Below are 27653 nucleotides of genomic sequence, written 5' to 3' on the forward strand. Positions count from 1 at the left end.
AAAGGGCTGGAGAGCACGGACTTCTGACCAACCTCTCAAAGGGATGTGCAGGTTTTCCTCTTCCCGTGAGCATCTCTATGTGGTGGGAAAGGGCATCTGTACTCAACTGGTTTGCATCTCCTATTTTGTTCCTGAGCTGTAAGCTGAAGCCTTACAATTGATTTTCCATTGGTAAAAGGGAAAATCAATGATGAAATTTCTCATTTTCCTCCCTTCCTTTTCACTAGCTTATTCCTTATCCCACAGCCCTTCTCTTGGAAACTAGAAGGTGATTAATGTTATGCCCCAGCAGAAAATGCATGCTCCACAAGACCTCCCAGGACTTCATGTCCTTAAAAAGAGTTTGAAGGGTCTTTGTGGTTCACTGAGCTCTTCTTGTCCCCTTTGCTGATGGGATAGCTGCTGGTCGGGCCCCGCCGGAGTGGGTACTTGTAGGGAGGGGGTCTTTCTTTCCTGCAAAGGGGGAGATGACAGAAAGAGAGAAGAAGGACAGCACATATACACACTGTATGAAATCATTTGTGTGCATGTCTATCTCCCCCACTGGATTGGGACTGGCCTTGTCTTGTCCTGGGAACCCACCTCAGGGCCTGTTTCAAAGCTAGCACAGTGGTTCAATGAATAGTGGTTGGTTGGTTGGATGGATGGATGGATGGATGGATGGATGGATAGTTGGATGGATGGATACATTACATCATACTGGTTCTGGAAGAAACCTAACTTCTTATAGCTCAAGTCTTCCATGTTCCCACCTTGATTCTACCTCATTCTACCCATTCACAATAAGATAGGGGTGGACACATAGAAGGGCTGTGGCTTGAGAGAGCCTAGGACCCATTCCCTTCACAAGCATCTGGGCTCCAGAGCCCTCTTTATATTTCTCAGTACAGCCCGATTATGGAATTTCATGATGGGTCTGTCTCCCCACAGTCTGGGGGCTTTTATAAGTCAGAGATGTGTCTGGTTCATCACTGTGTCACAGCAGCCAGTAGCCAGCAGGCAGCACTCAATGCAATATCCTTAACACCACTTTTCAGTAACCATCCACTGTCTGGTTGGCTCACACACTAGACTATGAGCTCCTTGTTGTCAGGGACCAAGTCGTATCCACTTTTTCATTTTCCCTCACGCAGGGCCTTACGTTGTGACTGATAAGTTGGTGTGCCATTCATTCATGCTTTGGACTAAGATTGATTCCCAGTGGAAATAGTGGGCTTCAGAGCCAGGAAGAACTCAACTGAACTCCTAGGACTGCTATATATGAGAGGTGTGACCTAGTAAAGTTATTTAACTTCTCTGAGCTTTATTTGTAAAATGGGGATAAAATAGTCCAACCCTGTAGGGGCATCATGACTTTAGATAAAATAACATGAGTAAACGCACCTAGTATCATTCCTTGCCAATTGTAATTTACAAAGGCAGGGTGCTGGGTACTAGGAATGGTCCCAAAATGAGTCAGTCATTGATGCTGTTCAGTTTAGTAGAGGAGAAAACTGAACAAAATAACTACACAGAATAATAAAGAACTATAATGCATGGCAGGAAGTGGTAAATGGCATGAAGAGGGCAATCTCTTATTCTATCTGGATTAGAACTGAGGAAGTGACTTCCTGTAGTCCCCTACGCTCTAACCTGGAAGAGCCATTTCCTTCATTGTTGATGACTGAGGAGTAAGGTAAAGACAATAGGAGGTCAGCACACAAAAGGGACATTGTGCTTCAACACCCCCCCTGTCCTCCCCCCACCCGCCCCCCGCCTCCCCAACCAGAATGCCTGGCTGTTGCTTAAGGAAGGATCTTGCCAACATGGCAAGACTGTCTAGCCTGGTGAGACACAGCTTGACCTTCATTCCCATTGACAGCCTGGAGCACATGCTTGGAATGTTGCTCATAGGCAATGTGACCTTGAAGAAGGCCTTTCCCTTCTCTGAGCCTCCCCTTCTTCATTCCTAAAATAACAAGAGCCTATCTCCTTCCTGCCTCAGAGGCTCTGGTATAAAGGGGTTGGGGACAGAGCTGCCTCCTTGCTGAGGCTCACCTGGCCTGGTCATGTTTCCTATTTAATTTTCATGCATCTTGATGGTGCATTTTGAGCTTTGGCCCTGTGACTGTCACTGTGGTCCCATCAAGTGCGGAGTCTGTTTTGGTCATCAACACCACACCTCTGAGCCTGGGCTCTTAGGCCTACCTTGCTGGCCGTCCTCAGGCACCCTTTCTTAGCGATGGCCCAGCACCCAGGGGTGTTGACAGGTTCTGTCAGCACAAGGGTCAAAACTGACATATTATAATTATCCATAGAGATGAGAGAGAACAACGGATAATTTTGAGTCAAAACATGTAATTTTCCTTTAGAACCAGAGCTGCTCTTTTGCTTATGCTATTTGATGCTTGGGTGGAAAATAATACAAGAAACGGGAACTATTCAAATCCCAAGTTAGAGCCTTGTGTCCTCCTGGGAATTCATTTTTAAAGAGTTTCTGACCAGTTGAGAGCTAAGGGATATTCATGGTTTGATGAGTCAGCAGTGCAGGGATGGAGAGGGAGTTAATTTTTGTTTTTCTTCACTTAAGGGTGGGTGCATTTACTTTGTCCTCAAGGCTGTGAACTCTGAGGAATGAACTCTGTTTTCTAAAGAGGGCTCCAAACTCAGGGCAAGGGGTTTCCATGAACAGTGAAATCAAGGTGTTGAGAACTTCCCTGCAGCCTTTAGACCAAGTTTCACCCCTTCCCCATGTCAAATAATTCTTCACCAAGTGATGCTGAGAACATCAAGCCAAGGATCTTGGGGCCCAGGCTCTAGTCCTGCATCTGACCAGCCATGTCTTCCTCATCCGTATCGTGAGGAGGGGTCCTGGATGATTGCTAAAGTCCCCGACTGTCAGCCCCGTTCCATTAGTCTGACACAATGCAACATGCAAGAAAAAAGTGGTAAAGGATCAAAATAATTTCATTCAGGCTGAGAGAGAGAATCCCCAAATTAACTTGCAAATGAGATTCTAAGAGTTCTTTTGAGTTTTATAAAGCTTTAAAATTTTAAGAACTTTAACCAATCAAGAATAACTTCTAAGAAAGAACTGAGTACTTTCTCTAGAGGTGAGCCCCTCCAAGACAGGGTCATACCTTAATCATTTATATATTCAGCTTCATCCTTTCCCCAGGGTCCTTGCATAAAGTGTTGTTTTCCTAAGTGGATGACTAAATGAATGAATAAATGTATACAAAAATGCACACTCAGTACAGTCTAGACACTGTGGGAGCACAGAGAAGAAATAAATATAATCCTCCCCCAGGATGGGGGGCACAAAGAGCCCCATGACTGGTGAATAATCTGAGACTGACTATGAGTCAGAGTACATTGTCATGCAGCTGGGGCTCAAGGATAGTGACTCACAACATGGTTTAACTGGGGCCCTGAGAAATCATCCAGCTCAACCAGAGAAGGCCAGGATCTTGCCCTAGGCTATGAAGAGCCTGTTGGAAATCTGGGACTGCAAACTAGAAACCAGAGGAGATGGAAGCATTTATTGACCATGTATTGGCTGCTAGGCACTGCACCAAGCTTGTTATCTAATCTTTAAAACCATCTTTAGAGGTCATTGTTATTACCCCAACTTTATAGATAAGTAGACAAAGGTTTTAAGAGGTCCCACAGCTACAATGAGCCTGAGAGAATTTGAACCCTCACTTTCCAGGTGGAACTTAGCTGGACCTCAGTCTAGCTTTGGAATCATAAAAATCTAGGATCAGATCCTGGCTCTGACAAAAATTCTTTGACCTCAGGCAATTCTCTTCACCTTTCCGAGCTCTCTTTCCCTCATTTGTAATATGGAGCATATAACATCTACAAGGAATAAATAAATAGGATCAGGGACAGCAATTACTTCACTCAATAAATAACAATGATTGCTATAGGGTTTCTTGTTGTTGTTGTTAATAATTAGGTAAGGAGGAAGGTGCAAAGGCCCTGAGGCAGCAAGCACATAGTCAAGGTCTTAAGCAAGGACTGTGGGAAGACTGGTCTGGCAGGAGCAGTAAGTTATACATCTTCATGTCCTTCAAGGAGGCTGGACCACAAGGGAAGTAGGAAATGAAGCCAAGAGGCAGGGCAGGGGCTGCACAATCCAGATACCCAAATGCTCACTGGGCTCTCCTCCAGCAGGTGTGGGAACACCCAGTGCTTGGCGCTCTTGTTTAGTCCTCAGGAAGAATACTCATCTCCTGACATCTCTCCTCACTGGCTTAAGAAGTTGCTCCAGCAGAGCGCCTGAGCCAAACCTTCTCAGGGGTGTGTCCCCTCCAGCCCTGAACCTTTGTGTCTTGAGGGAAGGGGACTACCATGCACCAAAGGGACATATGTATGATAAACTTCCAACTGAGTGCTACTGTCCCAGTTTATGGATGAGGAAATGGAAGGATAAGACACTTTCGGAGCCTAGATGACATAGGAGTCTCTGAGGATGAGCTATCAGATGAAGTAGCATATGGTACCACCAGACTAATTTAGAATTATGACTGCACTTAGCTCCCAGTAAGCCCCATCCCTGCAGACTCCCATGAAATGTGACCACCCCTCACTGTCCGACCCCATATCGATACTTTATACTCAAGAAATACTCTGTTAAGCTCTTCTTTCCCATACACTCTCTGTGGCAGGGCTGGCATTTCTTTCCCGTGCCACAGATGGGAAACTGAGGGTGGAGAGAGGCTAAGGGAAGTTGCCCCTGAATGTGAAGCCCACAAAGCAGGACTCCAGACCACACTGCTCTGCTCAGCCACTTACCGCAGCCTTGGCATGGGAATCGCCATTTTCTCAACCATGGGGTCCAGCCGATAATAATCCAAAAACGTTCTGGCCACGTTCCGCCCCAGCTTCATATCTGCAAGTGGGTGTATTAAGGAGCAACTTGGAAAAGAGACTGACACAGAGTGAGAAGAGGACTAGTATAACAAAGGATTACAATAATAAAAACAGTTGTATCACTCACTACTCAAAGTTTTTTGCAGGGACTATCTTTTCAATCTGCACAACACCTCTTGGGAATAACTGGGCTTCTGTGGTCTGGCTTCAGGTATATCAGGAGGCCAATCATAAGACCCAGGAGGAAGATTCTCTTTGTTGTATGCAGAGCAGGGCCCACCTGACCCTCAGGGATCTGTCTTCTTTTTTGGTAATCCCAGCAACAATGATAAAATCCTCTCATCCTACATAGGGTCCCCATGCTACCAATAATAGATCTTTAGAGCTATGTTAAAATACAAACTCCCTGGGGACCACAGTGACCATTAACACCTTAGTATAAATCAGTACAGCAATCATCTATTCAGCTCCACAGAGTATCTGCTCTGTGCATTATATCCCACAGTGCTGGGCCTTCACATGAGCTGTTTCCTCTTCCTGAATTTCCTCCCTCTTCCCTTCACTAATTTATACCTATCAAGTCTCCAATTGGGTGATATCTCTTTAGCAAAACCTTCCATGACACTTCTCTCCCCTTGCCCCATACTTCCATGGCTTCTGAACTGACTTCACTCAAAGCACTTATTACCTAGCTCATGCCCCTTAGCTCAGAACATCCAAACTACCCCAATTCTTCTCCATGAGACCTCCTATTTCTTGAGTTTGTCTCTTGTCTCCAGTCCCTTGCTAGCCCCCTAGACAAGGCCAGTACTGTCTTTTCCCTGGCTTATTGTCACCCTGTCTTGACTGCCTGTCTCCACCCATTTTCTACAATGTAGCCAGGGGGGCTGTTCTAAAACACAGACTTGATCATGTCACCCAATTGAGTAAAACCATTCAGTGGCACCCAGTTGCCTTTAAATTTCAAATTTTGGAACTTCATTTACAAGGTCCTTCGTAATTGGGTCCCTGATTATTTTCTTGGCTTATGCTTGCTACCTCCCCACATCTACCCTCTTCCTTGCCCTTCACACTGTAGCAATACTGAACTTTTCCCCCTCCAGGTCTCTGCCTACACTATTCTGTCTTCCTATACCACTCTCCCTCCCTCCACAAGCCTTATAGGGCCGACTCACTCTCAGCCTTCTGACAGCTTAGTGTTGTTGTCATTTCAAGGAGAATTCTCGGCCACGGTGCCATCCAAGGTCTTGGAGCTAGACTAGCCATTGCAGAAGGGTCGAGTGAATTTGTTCCACCTTCTTCAAAAAGTCCCGGAGTTGGGGTTGGGCAGGACCCAGAACATGAACACTGGCATTTTTGGAGCACCTGGCATGTGCCTGGCACTACACTGGGTACTTTGTTTACATATGCATTTTGATCAAAGCAACCCAGTGAGGAAAGCATTTTCTGGGAGGCGAAGGAACTTGTCCAAGGCCACATACCCAGCAATGCTAGAGTCAGGACTAAAATCAGGAGTGTCTGACTGCAGAACTGTAAGCTTTCCACAACCCTGGGCTCTTTCCCAACTTGAAAGCACCTTTCCTGTCAAGAGCTGAGTCATCCCAGGCCAGTGCCTGGTGGGAGAAGGAAAAACACAGGATGAGCTGTTTATGACAGGCGCTTTGCCGCCCGCCCGCTGTGCTCTGGGGCTGCCACCTGCTTTCCTCTTCTGGATCTGACCGACCTTCTCTGTGCCCTTCTTTAAAAAGTTCACAAGCTGGCATGGCCTCTCTAACCAGCAGACCCCGAAGGCAGCCTCACGGCCAGGGCCCACAGAGCTGCTGGAAGCTTAAGGAGAGCAAATCATGCTTGCGTGTGCCAACAGTAAGAGCTACAGGGGCTCAGCGAGAATGAAAGGTCACCAAGGACTGAGGACTGGGTAGAAGAGTTGCAGCAGAAGTTTTGGAATCAGATGTATCTAATCCAAATCCTGGCTCTACTACGTTCTGTGTATGGCAGATTGTATTTCCCAAAGACGTCTGCAACAGTAGCTCCATCTCACATGCTATTCTATGCTATAACCTTGACACTCCTTCCACTGAGAGATATGGTCTATGTCCCCTCCCCTTGAATCTGGGTGGGCTTGTGACTCATTTGTAATCAAAACAAATGGCAGACACTGTGGGACTTCTGAGGCAAGGTCATCAAAGGTGATGTAGCTTACCCCTTGCATACTGGCATACTTCAGCTGCGGTCCTGAACCGCCATGCAAGCAGTCCTGAGGCTGCCATGCTGTGAGGAAGCCCAATCGCCTGGGTGGCTGCAGGGAGAGGCCCTGAGACTATGTGAGAGACAATGATAGAGAGATATCCTAGCTCCTGCAGCACTCTGCTCTTCCAGCTCCAGACATTGTCTAACAGCAGTTCCACCAAAGACTCCAAGATGGAACCACTCAGCTGAGCCCTCCCAAAATTTCTGAGCCACAGACAATATGAGAGAATAGCTTTTGTTTTAAACACTAAGTCTGGGGGAACTAGAGCACTGTGGGACCTCACATAAGCGAGCCAATCTCCTGAGCCTCAGTTTCCTCATCAGTAAAGGGAAACAGTGATGCCTGCCCCACAAGACTGTTGTGATGAAGTGTGTGACTAACACATGGGTGTTGACTGAATGAAAAAATGCATGGGGAAGAGGAAGCCTGACCCTGCCTCGCCCGCCCACAGTGACAGACAGACCTGAAGCCACCCTGGAGGACACCGTGTAAATCAGTACTCGAGCTCCACAAGGAAAGGAGCTGGGCTGCTCCAGTAAAATGTCCCACGGTGGGGCGCCGGTCATTTTCGACGAGCTCTGTTTAAAGGACAGTGTTTTGAAGGTGGGAGTTGTCTGGGACAGCCCTTTCCTCCTCTCCAGCCACATTACATTCCCTCAACCCCTGAGGGCCTCACTCCAGATGATTTACTGCAATGGCCCCGTCTGAGTCAAGAAATGGGATGTGAGTGGGAGATAGGGAGAGAGTGATTGAATACTTTCAATTAAAACAAGCTGTCTTTCAACAAAGATTTAAGATCCAGGCAAAGAGAAGGCAATAACTCTTTTGGCTGGGAACCTTTCAATATATGGCAGAATTAAGCCAGAAAAAAATCGGGGTGAAAACTCCCAACTCTTCATGGCCAACAAAAATCTCAGGATGGTCTGTGAGCTGGAAATGTCAGGCTCCTCAGATTCTCAGGTAGCTCCTGATCTGCTCTTTGCAGCTGGCAGGCAAGGACGTCAGGCGGGATCAGGACCCTTGAACCAGGGAAGCAGGAGGCTCTGCTGGGACTGTCCTCTCTCCCACGGTGGGTGCTGCGGGCAGGCCTGGTTATCATCCCGGTTTTGCAGATGAGAATCAAAACTGACTTGTGCACTGAAACACATCAAGTATTGGCACAAGGAAAATTGAAGTCCATTCATTCATTCATTCATTTGCTCGATTCATTAATTAATTCATATATTTATTAAGTGTCTTCTACACGCCAGACAAGGTTCTAAGAGCTGGGATACATGAAGAGAAAAACGGACACAGTCTCTGTCCTCATGTAGGTCTTTCCTTGCCATTATCCTGGCTCCATATAAAAAAAAATTTAGCCCTAACTGGTTTGGCTCAGTGGATAGAGCGTCAGCCTGCAGACTGAAGGTCCCAGGTTCGATTCCAGTCAAGGGCATGTACCTTGGTTGCGGGCACATCCCCAGTAGAGGGTGTGCAGGAGGCAGCTGAGCGATGTTTCTTTCTCATTGATGTTTCTAACTTTCTATCCCTCTCCCTTCCTCTCTGTAAAAAATCAATAAAATATATATTAAATAAATAAATAAATAAATAAATAAATAAATAAATAAATAAATTAAATTAAATTAAAAAAATAAAAAAAAATTTAACTCCTACCTGCTCCCTGTTTGGAGACCCCCACCTAGAATTCTTTCTCTGTTCACATTCCTCCCCATGCCAGCAACAGATGATCATTATTAAAGGAGATTGATTAGCTCTGCAGAGGGGTAGGCCGAGAAAAAGTGATTTCTCTTTGGTAAGGCTGATGGCACTGCTGGAATATTAAGAGGCACCTGTGTAGGAGCCTCTAGGCCTGAAGAACAATGCGACAGTGAAATAGCTTTTGTCTCTGCCTCCCTCACTCATCCTCCCACGGTGTCGGACAGGTGCATGATGAAACAGATGAATCTTTCCCTCGAGTGTGGTGTGGAGGCTGCAGATGGAGTTGTGGAGTCCTTTGCAGTTGCAGGCAAGTCCTGAGATGCCCTCGAGGTGTAGAGAGAGGAGAGAGGAGAGAGGAGAGAGGAGAGAGGAGAGAGGAGGAGAGAGGAGAGAGGAGAGAGGAGAGAGGAGAGAGGAGAGAGGAGAGAGAGGAGAGAGAGAGAGAGAGAGAGACCAAGTGAGACAGGGACCAAAAGAGAAAGAGATGCAAACAGACAGGAAGACACAAAGAGAGAGTGATCAGGGTGCAGCAGAAAGATAAGGAGAGAAAAATAATCAGAAGGGCTGAGAGAAACTTAGACTTGAAAACTGGAGAGAAATGGAGTGAGAGGCAGAGATAAACATAGGAAGTAAGTAACAGAATCAAACTGCAGTGAGAGAGAAGATACAAATGTAGGCGGGGGAAGAGGGAGAGAGAGGAGGAGAGAAAGAGAGAAAGGCAGAGGATGAGACAGAAAGGGAAAAGAAAAATAAGCAGAGAAACTCGGGGACAGAGGAGAGACAGTAAATGAGCTGCAGCAAGCTAAAATAGAGACAGCAACAGCGAGAGAGGCAGAGAGGACAGACAGAGGAAGTGAGAGACAGATTGACAGGGAGGACACCTCCTCTTTGACACATGACATGTAGTTCAAAAGGGGGAGATGCTTTCAGAAAGGAGCCCAGAAATGAGTGCATACATGTCCATGGTGGTGAGCATGATCAAGGCCTGCACACTTACCTGTGCGACTCTGGACAAGCTACTTATCTTCTCTGAGCCTCAGTGTTTTCATCTCTGAAATGGATAATGTTACCTACCTCACAGAAATTGTGTTGATCAGAAATTATGTTTCCAAAGCACAATGCTGGCGAGCAGTAGCTCTTTTATTATCATTATTATTTATGAACCTGTCATTTCCAACAAAACATAACCTCTTCAAGGACAAGGGTGTGTCAGTTATTCAAACTTATTTCCAGCACCATTTAGCACAGGTTAGGATTATGAACAGAGGGCACAGAGAGAACAAATAAATCAATTGGGTGGGGGGGGGGGTGGAAACAAGATAAGGGAAGAAGGGAGAAAAAGAGGGATAGAGAGAAAGAGGGAGGGGAGATGAAGAAATTGTTTTTAAAATCCTGTGTTCTGGATGCTCAGGGATAAGCCCTTGCAGGTCCCTTCTATGCTGCATGCCTGTTTCCGCTCCTGTAAAATTGGCTGTGGTTGACCTAAATGATCTCTAGTTCTAATTCCCTCCTTTCTCTCCCCCTCTCTCCTGCTCTCACTCTCACTCTCGCTCTACTCTTCCCCAGAAGTGTTTCCCTGGAGCAGGGCATAGTTTCTCCAACCACGCACGCCGATGATGGGCAGCTTTATCAGGCATGAAGGCGGTGCCTACCACTCTGGTGGGTATTTGAAAGAGAAATCAGGTTGGGTGGGGCTGCTGGGCTAGAACAGATAGAGACCTGACCTCAGGTATAACGTGCCTGTGTCTGGATGTGATGACCTTGGGGAGTTTTAGGCTCCAGACCACATTAGGCAGGTTGTTGTCATTCATCCATTATTTGTTACTCACTTATTCATTCAACAGACACTTATCAGCACTTCCTATGTGTTAGGCCATGTGATAGGTATATAGAGTATATACACTGGGTATATAGAGTGGGGAAAAAACCCAGGCTAGCCCTGCCCTCAAGATGTTCATAGTCCAGACACTACTGACATTGGAGGATGTTTAGCAGCATCCTGGCTTCTTCCACTAGATGCCAGCAGAACCACCCACCTCGTGTGACAACCAAAAGTATCTACAGACATTTCTAAACATTTCCTGGGGAGATAGCACCAGTGTCTAGCAGATGCACAGTATCTGGTGGAGGGGGAGCAGGTGAAACGGGAGAGGTGGCTGAGAGCTTGACTGAGAGGGGTCTCAGCTTCCCACCTGGGAAAAGTAAGCCCTGAATGGATCCTTGGACACAGGCAAGGGCGAAAGGAACCTGACCTCACAGGCTGCACTGACCTCACAGGACGCTAGTCTACCCCCTAAACCTCCATCTGTCAGATGCCTCTCCCTTACCCACCTGCCCCAGATTGCTGGTACCTGTAACCCGCCTGTCTGCCTCAGACTCATTTCTCCTGGAGAGGGAATGCACCTCTCCCTCCCGCTCCCACAATGTCACCTCCTTGTGGCTCCCCCCCTCCCCCGCCCCCCCCACCTCCCGCCTTCCACTCCAGGTGCCAGCAGTTTCCCAGCAGCACCCCCCTTTTCCCACAGATTGGCCTGGGCTCTGGAAATTGGCTCTCAGAGTGTACTGTGCCAGCACCAAGGATGGGCCCTGACATAAAGCAGATGCTCAAAAATAGATATTACCTTCTCTTTCACCTTTAACCTCACGTCCCGAATCCAGGAACTCCCTGTACTTTGCTGACCTTCATATTTTCCATGCTGAACTTGACAGAGCACCAGTGCCTAGAGCAGTGGTTCTCAACCTTCCTAATGCCACGACCCTTTAATACAGTTCCTCATGTTGTGGTGACCCCCAATTTCATTGTTACAAGTTGAACATAATTAAAGCATAGTGATTAATCACAAAAACAATATGTAATTATATATGTGTTTTCCGATGGTCTTAGGCAACCCCTGTGAAAGGGTCGTTCGACCCCCAAAGGGGTTGCGATCCACAGGTTGAGAAACGCTGGCCTAGAGGGTCCTAAAATATCTGAGCAGGAAGGGACCAACAGTGGATACCTGTTTTGCTTTGTTTTCCATTCTTAATCTATTCCCCTTTCCTAACACTCCACTTTTCCCATAGTGAACCCCAATCCCAGTCCCTGTGGCTCAGGAGTCTGGGTGGGGATAGAGTGGACCTTATCCTGGCCAATCAGAGCACTGAATTCTCCTTGCCACAGGGAGTAGTCAGGTATGGCCAGAGCCCAATGAAAGTCGGTGCTGGGACTTGTCTGGAGGATGGGATATCCATCCACCGGGGGCTCCTGGCTGCCTTTTTTCTTCCCTGGGGTTGGGGTGGGGAAGAGCCTGTCAGAGAAAGGAGCCAAAACTCAGGAGGCAGCTAGAGACCAGGTCCTGATGACACAGTTTGATTCTCTTGATCCGGGCATGCCTATCACCAGTATTCGTTTGGACTTTAAAATTATGTCAGCTAGTTAATCCCCCTTTCGCTTAAGTCAGTTTGAGTTGGTTTTTCTGTCACTTGCAACCAGAGGAATTGAAACGTCCTAATTTTACAGATGAGGGAGAGATTTGCAAAGGCACACAGTAACTACACACAACCGGCTTTCAAAATAAATATATTGCCTCACTTCTTTTTCTTTACTGAGGAACAGAACAGGGACAGGTTGTCCTCTGCCTGGACAGGGTCATAGGATATTGATTTTGGTCACAGAATGCCTAATCTTTCCCCAACAGAGAGAATTTCTTAATTCGGGTCCTCAGGAACCAGTTTTGTTTTGCATTATAATGTTTTTATCCTCCAAGTGGAACTGCTGATGACCGTCCTTCTCTTCCACACACTGTAATCAGCAGCAATTAATTCTAATCACAAGGAGACAGCAAAAATGAACAGAGCATTAATTGGATGGAAGTAATCAGCATCTCGTTTAGCCCCCAGTTGGTACCTGTATGCAGGCCAATGTGAGCAGGCATATGTATGTGTGCATGCACACACACACACACACACACACACACACACACACACACCACACATGCAACCAGGGCACACAGGGTGTAGAAGGTGCACGCTGTCTGGTCAGCATGGTGTAGTATTAAAAAATCAAGGACTTTTGAGTCACAAAGATTCTACCACTAAAGTTGCTTAAACTTGGCCTCCTTATTTGTAAAACCAGGATACACAGACCTACTTCAAAGTAGTTGAGAAGATTAAATAAGAACGTTATAGGAAAGCACTGTTCGTTCTCCTTCCCTCCACATCAAACAGCTTTTATAGCGGGGAGAGAAGAAAGTCCTCACATAATCTAAGAGCTTAGATCCTTGAATATTCTGGACACGGCCTAACAAACTTGATAGTCTCCTCCTGACCCCTCCCCTTAATCCTATAGCTGTCTTCCCCCATTTACCCCAACACACACACACACACACACACACACACACACACACACACACACTCCTTTCTGCCTCTTTCTCTTTCTTATCTGGGAGGGCAGCTCAGTATCCCAATGGCCCCTCACTGTCCCTGGCACTGGCACACAGTGGACACTGAATGGACATTTGCTGTATAACTGCTGACGGAGCCTGTGCCTGTGCTCATGCTGTGCTCTCTCACCACCTTGGCCTCAGTCCTGGTCATTCTTCAAGGCTTAGCCTAGACACCACCACCTCCTTTAGGATATTTTTGAAACCTGTTCCTGGACCACTCTCCTTTTTCTGACCTCCATTTCTCTTTTGTGATACCTGCAGCTTTCTACCTTGTAATATAAGATACATGGGTATTTTCTTTAAAACATATGTTTTTATTGAATTTTTAGAGAGCGAGGAAGGGAGAGGGATAGATAGATAGAAACATCAATAAGAGAGAAACACCATTGATCAGCTGCCTCCTGCATGCCCCCACAGGGGATCAAGCCTGTAACCTGGGCATATGCCCTGACCAGGAATCAAACTGGTGGCCTCTTGGTTCCTGGGTTGGTGCTCAAGTGCTGAGCTACATGGCCAGGACATGGGTATCTTTACTCCTATTTCCCCAAGTTCCTCCACTGAGTCATTCAACCAACTCCTTGAGCCAGTGCACATTGGGCATCATGGACATTGAGAGGCATCTGACTGGATGCCTGTGTCTTAATCTGTCGTCCTTGAGCACCGCATTTGATATGACTCACCTTTCTATGCCCCAGGCCTCAGGCCACGATAGGTTATCCTTCAATATTTGATAATAGCAATGGGTTGCCCCAAAAAAGACATCTGGGCTGGGATATTAGTGACTTTTGTGAGATTGCAGAAGGCCAATGAGCTTCTTGAGATTGAGCACAGTTGCCCCTGGGCTTTCTGAGGGAAAGAGCGTAGTATTATAGGCAGAAATCTGGAAGTAGCCCTGCCCTTACACTATATCACACAGAATGCACTGAAATATAAAAACCCTCAATCAGCTGCGATTTGGTGCCCAGAGATATATAATCTAGAAATATGCCTGCAGAAGCTCTGGCCTGGAGTCAGACTCATCTCTGCCACCAGGTTTCTCAGTGATATTAAACAAGTCATTTACCCCTTCTTGGTATTAGATTAGCCACCTCAACTTTATTCATTCAACAATTATGAATACCTACTGTGTTCCTGGCACCATGCTTAGTCTTGAAGATACAGAGATAAATCAGATATGATTAGCTCCTTTCATGGGCTCATAGTCTAGTAGACATTATGAAAAGGGGCATCATGTCCACCATGTGATTTCACCACAGCCAGCTACCAAGACTTCCCTCCCTAAAGGAACAGGCAAGATACTCCTCAGAACAATCCCTTCCCCTACCCCAAATCCTTGGCTGTGCCCACTGTGGAAAGAGAGCCAAGGCTGCTGCCAAGTTCATTACTAATTTTGGCTTTCTGGAGAAAGAAATTGGAATGCTTTGCTTCAAATATCAAAACATCCAATTAACACGGCTAATTAGCATCACCAGCAGCAGTCAGAAGAATGGTGATTTAGATGCAGGATTTCAAAGGTTTCCTAGTTGTAGACCAAGGCAACCCATCTCTTGCTAATGACCAGAGTTCCGCACTTAGGCAATTCTATAGCAGTCATCAATTAGCCTCACCACCGGGAAGAGACTGGACTCATCCCTGAGTCATTTGTCTAATCAGAACTGGAGAGAAAGAGAAAGAGACAGAATGAGGGTGGGAGAGTGAAAGAGAAAAAGAGGGAAAGGCAGAGAGAGACACACACAAAGAGAAATAACACATAAAGACAGAAACTCTCAGAGACACACATACACACAAAAGACAGAGAGAGAGAGAGAGAGAGAGAGAGAGAGAGAGAGAGACTGATAAACAAAACAGACAGCAATCATATAGGCACTGAGAAAAAGAAATTGCTTAAATATAGAAATATATGACAACACAGTTACGATCACCAGTGGCTTTGGGAAAGGACCTGATCATTGGGAAGCCTACTGTTCTGATCTGTAAAATCAGGTTTAGCTGTGGGGTTCAAGGTAAAATTTGGCAGTGTGGCTGCTGTGGTGAGATCCCAGAGGAGAGACTAGGAGACCCAAACCAAGCTTTTCTCCTCCTTCTCACACTGAGCCTTGATTTCTCTTGAGGAGGCCAGGTATGAGGTCAACACTCCTACACCTGCATACTTTCTCCTGTCAACACAACGGGCCTAGCAGCCAGGCCTGTGATCAACCAGGACTACTGCTGCCTCCCGCAGGGATGGACACCAATGGGTCTCCTCCTGAGTCCACCTCAGAAATGACTTCCATGTCTTCCTCCTTTCTTTGTACTGCCTCTGACCCATCAGACCTCCTAGTTGCATCTCTAGATTATTGCAACCGCCGCTGGTCTCTCCCTGCTGCTGTCCAATCCTTTCTTATCACAGTTGCCAGAGTGACATTTCTAGATACAGACATGACTATGTCCCTCCCTCACTTAAAACCCTTGTTAGTGGGTTCCATACTTTCTCTGAATCAAGTCCAAACCCATTAAACATGATTTCAAGACCTCCCTCTGGGCTCCGGCTCCTGCTGTCTTCTCTGCCGCCGTCTCCTGACCATCACTCCCACTGCCCACTCCACACTCACACTCCAAACACACAAGATGACATGGGGGCCCTGGGGACTCCATACGTCTGAGTTCCTCCTCGTCCTGTCTGACCCCTGCAATACTAACTGATCCCTGCTCTTGCTCGGTGCTTTTTCTATGTCTATGTGTTGGTTCACCCACTTCCCCTGCTAATTAACCTGTTCTTTATACCACCTCATCTCTTACCCATCAGGTATACAAGGGTCACAAACACAAATGTCTTCAGAAAAGGAGCTCATATTGTACACCTATGCACTGACAGGTGTGAAACAATAGAAGGAGCAGTGGCCAATTGGACAGCCATGCCTTGCTCAAAGACCCTCAAACTCAGTGTTAAGCCAATCAACCAACCAGTTCACCAGCCAGAAAACATTCTCCTGGCCAAAGCCACCATCTGCAGGAAGAAGCCCGCCATGAGCCACCAGTGGGTGATGCTCCATCTGTGATCTGGACTTGGAGCTCAGCCCGGCCGACAGGGTCCTCAGTGCTCAGATCCCTCTTCTGTCTCTTGCCATCTCCTTGCATCTGGCTCCCCTATGCAGGGGCATTGTCATAGCCTCTGCTATCTCCTACCTTTTGGGTCCTACAGGGGTGTTAACTATGTGTAAACAGCTGCAAAGAACACTAACATTTACAGTGACAAGTCCAATCCCATCAAACACCAGGCCCAGGTAAGCTGTTGTTAATCAGCATTTTAATGAAGCCTGGTTACAGCAGGTGATGCCTCCCACTAGGTAAGGCAGTGGTTACAGATAGGAGCAAGCCAGGAAATCACTGCCCTCTCCTCAGGGCCTGTTCCAGTGTAACAAGGGAGGGCTCCAGGGAAGGACTGGGTGGCCGGAGTGATGACTGTCCAGCAGAGGGCCCTGCTAGCAGTGAGAAATGATCCCTCTCCCCAGTGCCAACATAAACAGTCTGGACAGTGAGTGGAGCTGGGCTTCTAAAAGGAGATAGGTTCCAGCAAGTGCTCACCATTTCTCCTGACATTCTGCCTGACCAGATAGGACTGGGTCTCTGTTTCAACCATCTACCCTTGAGTCAGGTCTTCATAAGACAGCATAGTCATCAAAAAATGGTCTTTGGTTCCTCAACTCTTTGTTGTTTTTTCTTTTTGCATTTACTGCTCTTTTCTCTTTACAACACACAAACATACAGGATCCCTCCCAACCCACCCTCGATTGCAGTTTAGTGGTTAACAGTGCAGGCAGTGGAATCGGACAGTGCTAGTCGGGACTCTAACCACATCTACCAGCTGTGTGCCCTTGGGAAAGTTACTTTATCTCTCTGATTGTCAGTGTCCTTATCAGTCAGATGAGAACAATAATCCCTATTTTGTCCCCTTCACATGGTTGTTTAGAGATTAAATTAGGGAAAATACCCAGGCAGTGCCTGCCACTATCTGAGTCTCTTCCTTAATTCTGTATCTTCACTGAGAAATGAATAGGTGGGAGAAATTCTCGAGCTGGTATAGGGTGGGTGCTGGGTAAATATTTGTTGTTGCATGAATCCCTGTAACACTGTTATAGACAGGAAAGTGCAAGATCAGGGAGGGAAAGGAAGTCCCTGAGACACACAGTGTCTGCTGGTCTGGATCCCAGCCTGGAGCCTATGACTTCCTGGAGGCCAGAACCCAAGGACTTTTCCTGAGGCCTTCTTTCCAGATACAGAGAGCTTATATGGAGGACTTTAATTACTTGTTTCAATCTGTCTTAGAGCATTGATGGGTCCAAAATGGAGGAGTCCATTTTGCTTTAAAGCTGTGAAGGGAAAAGGCAGCAACAGAGCAGGCTGTGGAGGCTGAAAGACCTGAGCCTGAGAACTGGCAGAAACACTTCCTAACTGTATGACCTTGACCTTGGGCATGTCCCCTAGTTACCCTGAGCATCATGTCTTCCCTGAATTCCTACTCCGAATGGGGACCATATGCCTGTCTTTCAGGGTTATAGTAGAGATCCATGCTACACGTGCCATTTACGCGTAGTTGGTCGATCACCTATCATGACGTTGTGTTTCAGATGGTGCTTCAGAGCTGGCCTGCAGCACTAGCCACGCCTTTGGGGGTTTGCCCTCAGAAAGATGCCCAGCCTCCATCCCTGCCGTCCGGTGTTTTAATATGCACAGTGCCACTCCTCACTGTGGAACAGCCACTGACCATAAAGTCTGACATTTTGAAGATTAAAAATGCTTTGAATTAGTCATGCCCTTGTGAAGTCACCGTTCCTCCTTGTCCTGCTCTGGAATCTAAAACTGACTTTGAGCGGAGCCCAGTAACTTTCCCTCAATAATGACCTTCCTGGCAGGCAGCCTGGGGGCCCTGAGGTCAGGTGAGAATCTGAGTCACTCAGAAGAACACCCGGGGAGAGGAGCCACAGTATGAACAGCCTGTTTGGAGAGAGGGGTCTGTTCTGCCAGGGCTTGGTGGTCCAGGCCTCTGCGAAGAGCCAGGGAGTGGTGAGATGAGGAAGGGACACCTCCTTCTGGCTGCACACCCAGGAGCAGGGCAGGGCAGGGGCTGCGGGAGCCAGCGCTCTGGCTGAGAGCCTGGCTCTGCCCCGTACAAGTGGTGTGACGCAGGTAAGTTAACATCTTGAGCCAACATTTTCTCACTTGCAAGACAGAACCAGTGACTTTTTCATAAGGCTGCCGTGGGAATTAGATAAGCTACTCGAGTCCTTAGCACAGTGCCTGGCACGTGGTGGGCAATCAGTAAACAGTTTCCTTCTCTCAAGAGCTTCCCAATGTTTCAAGACTCACATGGTCCCCGTGCTTTCACTGCTGTGCACTCCTGGAGTCCCAGAGACATCCGCAGACATGTCATCACTCAAGTGCTCAGCCGAAGGGAAGTGAGCGTGGCATTCTCCTGCCTTCCCTTAGTGCATGTGAGAGGGGCAGACCCAAGGCTGGTCACAGTCGTCTAGATGAACGTGTCTCTGAGGTGGTGCAGGTGGTTTTCCATCTTGGCAGGAAGTCTGTTCCCCAACCAGCTGGCCTCCTGACCACCTACCCAGCAGAGCCCTGACCTACTGGGATCTCCATGAAGTGATCACGCAGAACTAGGGGCCAGTCAGGGTGTTAAGTACTTAATACATTCTCATTTAACTTCATAATAGCTCTGGGAAGTCTATATCATTATCTCTATTTGACTCTAAGGTCCGAGAGGCAAAGCAACTTGCCCAAAGTTGCACAGGGCTTGCTTAGAAATGGCAGAGCTAAGATTTGAAACCAGGATTTGCAAAACCTGGACTCCAAACCATTGAAACACACCAGTTCAAAGACCCCTAGTTCTGGCCCTTGCCTGAGCCTGGACCGGTCGGCTGTCCTGGCTTCTCTGTAGCTGGAGCTCTGACATCGCCCAAGGATGCTGGGAAGATGCAGCCTGTGTTCGTGTAGCAGCCGGCTAGACCGCCGTGAGCTTGGAGCATGTTTGGGATTGTGCCCTTGCTGTCATCAGGGGTCGCTCTTCCCAGCATGGGGCCAGGGTGAGGTGCTTCCTTAAGAACTCAGTGCTGGGAGATGCTTTGTGTCGCTTTATTGCGCATGTGCTTTTGTTATAATTAGCATGAATGGTAAATGAATGAGCAAACAACTTAAAATAACTGGCCCAGGGACACATACACCAGGATGTCATGAGGAGCCTCAGGAGACCACTCCTTCCTCTCACAAACCTTCCCCGTAAGACACAAGGGAAGAGAGAGACTGTCCTTGACATCCTTACGCCCTCTGATTGCCTCTCAGCTCAGTTCACAGGCCTGGATCATGCACTTTGTCAAGAAGTCTCTCAGCCCCACTTGGGGAAGCGAAGAGAGTGACAGTGAGCCCTGAGAGACAGTTCCTTCCAGGTGAAGGGCAAGTCCCCATTTCTCTGAAAATCTCAATAAATGGTATTTGAATCTGATCTAAACTGAGGTCTGAGGAGGGAGACGGAGGAAGAGGGAGCGAGGGGAGGGAGGACTGGGGGAGAAAGGAGAACAGAAAGGTGGGCCGGCAGGGCAGGGAAGGGAGTGCGAGGTCGCCCTGGCAGCCAGCCACCTGCTCGCCCTGCACACACCATCTCTTTAACCCTCAATCCTCACCATCAGTGCCTGTTCAAGATTGTGTAAATGCAAGAAAGGAAGGTAGCTAAGGCGGAAGAAAGAGAAAGAAAAAGTGGTGAAGAGGGGAGAGATGGAATTTTTGGTGAGGGGTGGGTGAGGAAGAAATAGCAGGTGGAGAAGGTGAGAAAGGACATACTAAAATATACGTATATGTATGAGAGAGTCAAATAAACACATAAAAAAGAAGTGGAAAAAATGAGAGAGAGAGAGAGAGAGAGAGAGAGAGAGAGAGAGAGAGAGAGAGAGAAGTAAGTGGGGAGGAAAGATGTCAAAATTCTGATTCCATCCAGGAGAAAAACCTGGAAGAGGTGCAGGGGATGTACCCCTCCCTCCTCCTCCTGTACAGGGGGCTCACCCCCTTCTCCACCCCCCAGATGCCAGCCCTGAGACAAAGGACTTGGCAGCCTCCCAGTCCTCTTCCGGGAGGACCTGGACTCTCAGAGGCAGCCATGCACCCTGGGGGCCAGGAGAGGGCACTTCAACCTCAGGAACAGCAATGGGCCGCAGCCGGTCCTGCCAGGCAGGCAGAGAGAGGCAGAGCCAGAGGAGCCAGTCTCCGGCTCAGGTTCCTGGGTTCCCAGCACCTCTGGGTGGAGCCAGCTTCCTGCATAGCCCTGAATACATGGATGTGCAACTGACTGGTTTGAGTCCTCCTCCGGCCCTGGTCCTGCCCTATGCCAGACCTCTGTCCTGAGGGCAGCACGCCTCCAACTCCCGGCAGCTCCTCTTCCTGCTCCCCTTCACCAAGATCGTCCTTTCCTTGAGTGCAGGGAGGCTGATTTTCAAAACCACTTCTTACACATTATGCCATTGGATCTGCACAACCATTCCCGAGTGGGCACAGCAGGGAGAACGAGAAACAAGCACAGAGATGGAGTGTCAGGTGTCTGAGATCACATTAAAAATAAAAATTAGTGCATTGTCTAGCTCTTACATTCCACGGTGAGAACCCATGTACATTTGTTCTCTTCACTGTGATGTTTCCTCAACACCAGAATTAAGGAGTGCTTACCCATGTTATCTCTGAGCAGCACATACCTAACCTGGTAGCAGACTGAGTCTCGGCCTCGGCCACAGATCTAGGCCATAGACTGAGCCCTGAGCCTGATCATTAATGACTTTGTCCTGCTAAAATGTTATGAATTATACACATGAGTACAGATAACAGAGTCTGAGAACCCCAAATACACTTTGAAGAGGATTGCCACTTAAGAATCTTAGGCACTCCTTAAGAATCTAATTAATCCTTCATGGAAGATTCCACAAAACTTCCAGCCTACCCTGACTTCATGCCTTCCTGAGGCCCAGAAACATATCACTCAGACTTCACCCAATTCATGACTAGTAACAGTAATAATGGCGGTATCGTGTATTGAGGACCTACCATGTTCCAGGTATGCTATTACACCTGAGATTTCAGGTTTCCATCTATATAAACAACCCTATGAGTAAGTATCAGAATCAGCGTTGTCTCAGATGGGCAAAGTGAAACTCAGAGAGATTAGGTCACTTGCCCAAGGTCACAAACACTAAGTAGAAGAGCCAAGAGCTGAACCCAAGTTGGCCTGGCTCCAGAGGCCTCCCTGCTCTTTTCACCCCATTTGTGGACAATGCATCTATTGGTTACATCTGTTATTAGCTCCTCCATCCAGTGGCTGTTTTTTTTTGTTTGTTTGTTTTGTTTTTTTCAAAGAAAGTGTCCTCTGAGGGGAGGGGAGGGCAATCTGAAGGGAGGGAAGGGCAATCAGATTTGGACTTGACATCAGAAGAAAGAAATTCCAGCTCCTGGGAAGGTATTGTCCCAACACCCACACACTGTGTCATGCGCAGGCGCCGCCCACCTGACTGTATCTGCACTGAGAGCTGGGACTGCCAGTGCCTTCGGATGGGCCCTTGAGAACAGAATGCACCCGCCTTGTTGGTAAAATACAGATAATAATACCCTCTCCCTAGATTGTGGTGGGGTCAAACAAGAAGATAATGTGCTGTGAATGTACTTTATACACTGATAAGTGCTGTTTGCTTCCTGAGGCTCCCCCTCACCCCCCTCAGGACTTGGCATTCTGTGAATATCCTGTCTCCTGTCTCCACTTTACTGACTCATGGCAAAATCTGCATAGATTGAGGGCAGTGGGCTTGACCTCCCGCCCTCCTTTCCTCCTCCAGCCTGACTCCCACCTCCTGCCTCTCAAGATGCATCGACATGCCAAGCACGGCACAGCCCCAGCCAGAGGCCCTTGTCTCAGACAGATTTGGCAGCTGCCTCCTGTGATTGGCAGGACATTTATCATCTTGAGGAAAATATTGACATCTAAGAAATCCCAGACAGGCAGCGTGTCTTGTTGGGCATATAGCTTGCTGCTTGGGAAGTGAGACTTGAGCTGTTGGTCCCAGGTCTCTCTGGAAGAAAGGGTGGGCTGGTGGTCCCGTGGAGAGCAGTGCGTGCCCTCCAGGGGTGGACAACATCCTTGGGGTGACTGTGTCCATACATAGTAGAGGTTCAAAAAAATGTGTGTCAGTCTAAGTTAAATAGGCTTATTGAATGAGGCCTGGAGGATGGAGGCTCTTAGTGCAAACCTTTCATTTCAAAGATGGAAAAGTGAGATTCAGGGAAGTCTAGTGATTTTCTCAAGATCACACAGCAAATGAGTGGCAGAAGGCAGATTAACAAAGTCCAGGGCTCGTGAATCTCACATTGGAGTTCTGTCCATTACCCAACAGTGCCACTAGGAGCTATACCCAAACCTCTGGCCATCTGACACACTGGAACTCTTGGTTCCCCAGCAGAACCAGGAAGGAGGGGACTCTCTGAATTACTTCCAGAGCCAGTATCACAGGGTCCTTTTAAGGAAAATGAAAAGAGAGGGAAGAAGGCGGGTGGATGAGCGTTACTTGGTGAGGTGGCTTGACATATGTCTGTGCTGCACTTGCTTATCTCCAGCTGACCCCACTGAGCCATCCTCCCCACGCTGCCATTGGCTCTCCCTGAAACACTGTGCTTCACCCCCTGGTTCCCACAGCCCTCCCCAGCCTAATCTCCTCTCATTTCCCAACTGACTTCCCAAGGCCCAGACTTGCCCAAAGGAGGGGATACAGCTCTCTGAGTGCTCTGGACTCTGCACATGCCACTCTCTCTGCCTGCAAGGCCCTCCCATGGCATCTTCCTTGCTGCACCTGCTCCCACCCCTGGGACCCCCAAGGCTGGGTTTGTTCAATGCTCATTCCCACCACTCCCTGTGCTCCTCTGTCACACACTCATGAGGTCACTCTCCTGCCTGCCTCCCTCACCACACTGGGAACGTCTCCAGGCAGAGGCTGCCATCACTCTTCTCTGCATCCCCAAGAACTGGGCCAGGTCCTGGGAGTTGCAGGTGCTCAGTAAGCACAGCCCTGTCATTACTTCCTTCGCAGAGTGCACAGTGGAGCTGCTGCCCTTCCCACTAGATCTCATCCTGACTCTTATTGTGCACAACAGGAGGATGGATCATCTCCCTCTGCTCCATGATGGCTCTTTAGAAATTTGACCAAAGCAAATATGTAGCCTCCAAATATCTTCTTTCCAAAGGAAATATCCCCAATTCATTGACCAGTTTCTCACAGGTCGAAGTTTTGGGTAGAGTGACCAACCATCTCAGTTTATTCGGGACTGTCGACCTGCTCTGGTTTTAGCACTGAAGTTCCCAGGAAATCCTTCAGTCCCAGGCAGACTGGGCCAGCGGGTAAACCAGCAGTGCTCCCTTCACATCCCAGTCATTCAGGGGCTGTGCACCATTTTCTCAATGGCCTACATAGAGAGGGGACCAGAGATGAACACAGGGCTCCAGGGGTCGATGACACAGTAGGGCAAAGAAAGGCCAGCACCTCCTTGTTCCCAACATCTGCTTCTATTAATATAGCCAGTTAGCATCAATTTTGGCAGGAGGACAGTGTGTGGTAGATTTGGGGATGGATATGTTTGTGTTGCTGTCTAATACCGAGCTTAATAGTACCAATTAAGACACCTAAACCATGTTACTACACAGGAAACCTCATTCCCCCAAATTAGAGTTTCCAAAGCTTCTTTTGTTTTATTTGTTTTACTCTAAAGGTAGAAATCATTAACACCATTGTTCTTATTATTGTCGATGCCTCCAAGTGTTTCAGGCATTCATTCCCTCAACAATTATTTAGTAAAAACCTACAGTGTGGCAGACAGTCATTGGCATCTGGGCGGGTCAAAGTCAGGCCCAGATCAGCACCTTAGAACTGACCTTGAGTAAAGTCCTTCCACTTTGGGGGCTCTCTCACATTTGCACGACAAGAAGATGGGAACATAGAACCTGCGTGCATGAGTGTACACTTGAACATGAATATAAACAAACTAGGCCTTTCTTTCCCCAGCTGCTGGCGCCAGCTTCCCTTTGGCACCTGGGACCTGGGCTTCCCTCTGGCCCTGGCTTCATCCGGAATGACATCCGGAATGATGTCTGGTCTAATTAGCATATTACCCTTTTGTTATTATAGATAGGTTCAAGTTACTTAAGATTCAGGAAACCTCTGACCAGCAGCTCACAGCCATACCCCTGAGCAACATCAACTCTCTCTCTCATTACTTGGTTTCCATGGAGCCTTGCAGTGATGCTAGTGAAGGCTGACAGTTATCCCCATAAAGTAACTTTACAACTTTGTAATTTGTAGCTCTCTGCTGTCAGTAATATTAACAGCATTTTGAATTATGGTTATAAACTTGACAACAGCAGGTAAAACCCTTAGAAACCTCATTTGGGGGGAGGAGCAGGGATGGGGGAAGGTAATGACATGTTGGGTTTCCAGGCCTGGGTAAGAGGCACACTGAGATCTGAGGTGGGAGCTGCAGGACCAAGGCAGGGCTCACAAAGGGCAAGGCAGCTTAGTCTGGGCATGTGGAGAATGGGTCTGGTGGCATCTGGGAGACCAGGGGTTATAGAGAACAGGGCTACAGGAGGAGCAGGAGGTGGCTGGTGGGTCCCAACCCCTGTGGGGTTCAGGAATGGGCTTTTGTCCTACAGGAAAGGGAGGGAATCTGGGCCCACTGAAGAACAAGGAGGAGGTGAGACAAAACCAGGCAGAACTGAGAGAGTAGCCTTGGGCATGTTATTTGACTTTCCTGGGCTTTTGTTTACCTGCATGTTAAATGGAGGTACTTATCTCAAAGGCCAAAAATCAAATAATTCTTTCTGTATTTGTCTATCTATCTATCTATCTATCTATCATCATCCATCCATCGATCTATCTAAGGATCCTATATAATAAAAGCCTAATATGCAAATCAACCGAACAGCTGAACGACTGGTCGCTAAGATGCGTACTGACCACCAGGGGGCAGACACTCAACGCAGGAGCTGCCCCCAGCCCACAGGCTCCAGGCTAGCCAAGACGGATGCCAGCAGGGGTGGGGGGTCCAATTCCCCTGCTGGTTCCCCCATAGATCAGCCCTGATTGCCGGCCAGACCTAGGGAACCTACCTGTGCATGAATTTTGTGCACCAGGCTTCTAGTTTAGAAATAAACTTAAGGATCATATCATTTTATCTTCTAATGTAAAGATGAGAAAATTGGAACCCAGAATGGGGAACAGAAGTTCCCCAACCCACATGACAATTCCTCCAATGCAGGGATCCTGGCCTGACTCATGAAGCACATCTCAATATTTTTGTCTTTATCATCACTACTACTATTAGCTACCCATTCATTCAGCCTGTCCTCCCATAAGCATTCACATTTAAATTCTAGCTCATGTCTACATGGGGGTGGGGGTGGGGTGGGAAATAAACCCCCAACAGGTCCCTGTCCAGTTTAGTCTTCTGTTCCCAAAGCCCACGGATTGAAGCATTTTTTGCCTATTAATCGTAACAAAGGATTGACCATGGGCATGACAAACTGGGAAGTACCTGAGTATCATTCCACACCAATCAACAGGTCAGACCTGACACTTCCTACTCTTCTGCTAAAAAAGTGAAGCCTCCTCTTCAAGAAAGAAAATCCAGGCAGTACCCCCTACACCTCCCCAACCGCCCAGTACACACATATATCCTGATAATTCTCCTGAGCAACACAGATCACATCACTCATTGTCCTATTAGTGGGTCAACTAGCAGATGTTGGTGAAGCCTGCTTTCCTTCCTCCCTTCCTTCCTTCCTTCCTTCCTTCCTCCCTTCCTCCCTTCCTTCTTCCCTTCCTTCTTTCCTCCATTCATTCACTGGCATTCACTGAGGCCTACCAAGTATCAGGCTTTCACCAGAGAGGTGAAGTTATTTAACCAAGGTCACATAGCTTATGACAGGGACAAGGGGCATTCTTTTCACCAGCTCATCAGGGGAAGCCCACCTGGACTGTACATACCAAACCACTTTCTCATTAGGACTCTATAGTACCTGGTAGAAAAATCTATTATAAGCCTGTCCAAAGTCCAGGCTCTCTCCAGAACTTCAGGCCCATAAAGCCACCTGCCTGCCAAACTTCTCTATTTGTACTTCACATGACCACCCTACACTCAACACATCCCAAACAAAGCTCAAAATATCCCCCTCCTCAACCCCTTTCTCCAACAGTCTGTATGTAAGTTATTGGTTCCACTGTGTTGTTCAAATCAAGAAAACTTGGCATCTTCCTTGATTTCTCTCTTTATCCCCATGCCCAAGTAATCACCAATAATGCTCAATCTTATCTGGTAGATATTAGAGCACATTATTAAAATGAGTCTTGGTTTTAGCTGAGATCCTGAGTCCATAGATACCACATTTCAAAAATTTATTTTAATTTACTTATTTTTAAATTGTTATTTATTGATTTGAGAGAGAGAAAGAAAGGGAGAGCGACAGAGAAAGGGAGAGAGACAGAGGAAGGGAGAGAGACAGAGGAAGGGAGAGAGAGAGAAGAGAGAGAGAAACATCGATTTGTTTTTCCACCTATTTATGCATCCATTGGTTAATTCTTCTATGTGGCCTGACCAGGGATTGAACCCACAACCTTGGCATAGTGGGATGATGCTCTAACCTCCTGAGTTACCTGGCCAGGGCCAGATACCACATTTTAAAGTGAAGTATGAAGCTACCATGCAAGACTTGGAAAAGGAAACCAGAGAACCAGTTATGCAACCTTTAGCTCATGTTCAGACAAGAGGGGCACTGGAGAGGTGTAGTGCCCCAACAGAGGTGACTGTCAGATCACCAGGGACTGAGGACAAAACTTTGTAGTGTCTACTGAGTTCTGTTGGATGGATGAATAAAATAAATGACATTGTCAATGTCTGGTGTGGACCCAGTGGAAAGCATATAGTAGGCTTTGAATTGAGACCAAGCCAACCACCTGAGTCCTAGATCTCTGCATCTTCTCTTGGCCACACCCATCATTCCCTTCACCTAGAGCCAGCACTCTCTGATTAAGGTGTCCCAGCTATAAGACTGTGGAAACGAGTCTGCTCAGGACCAAAGGTCTCTCTTTGCAATGTTTTTCTCATCCATTTTGTCAAAGAGCTATTTCCTTTGGCTGTGACCAGACCATAAACAAAGACCACAGAAGCTGTGGGTTATTTTATGATTCCAGTTTAGCATCTCCCTCTCTTTCTCTGCTCACCTTCCCCCGCCTCTCAAATCATTTGAACAGAGCAATTTATTACTTGCAGGACAAGAAAAATGTAGATAGGCATTTTGCTGGAGAATGTCCTAAAGTTCTAAGGATTTATCATTAACACCAAATAAACTACAAGCAACAGGGAGG

General features: G+C 47.5%; 1 protein-coding gene across 1 annotated transcript in view; it reads right to left on the minus strand.

Moving 5' to 3' along the window:
• Nucleotides 1–332: 332 nt before the first annotated feature.
• AGBL4 (ATP/GTP binding protein like 4) overlaps nt 333–27653 on the minus strand; it is an 887859-nt gene continuing 860538 nt past the window's right edge. The window contains exons 12-13 of the mRNA XM_023752821.1: nt 4780–4876; nt 333–453 (exon numbers count right to left, since the gene is read on the minus strand). Coding sequence (XP_023608589.1) covers nt 333–453; nt 4780–4876 — 218 coding nt within the window. The remainder of the gene's footprint in view (nt 454–4779; nt 4877–27653) is intronic.

This window comes from Myotis lucifugus, unplaced genomic scaffold, assembly GCF_000147115.1.
Source record: "Myotis lucifugus unplaced genomic scaffold, Myoluc2.0 scaffold_37, whole genome shotgun sequence".
Classification (NCBI taxonomy): Eukaryota; Metazoa; Chordata; class Mammalia; order Chiroptera; family Vespertilionidae; genus Myotis; species Myotis lucifugus.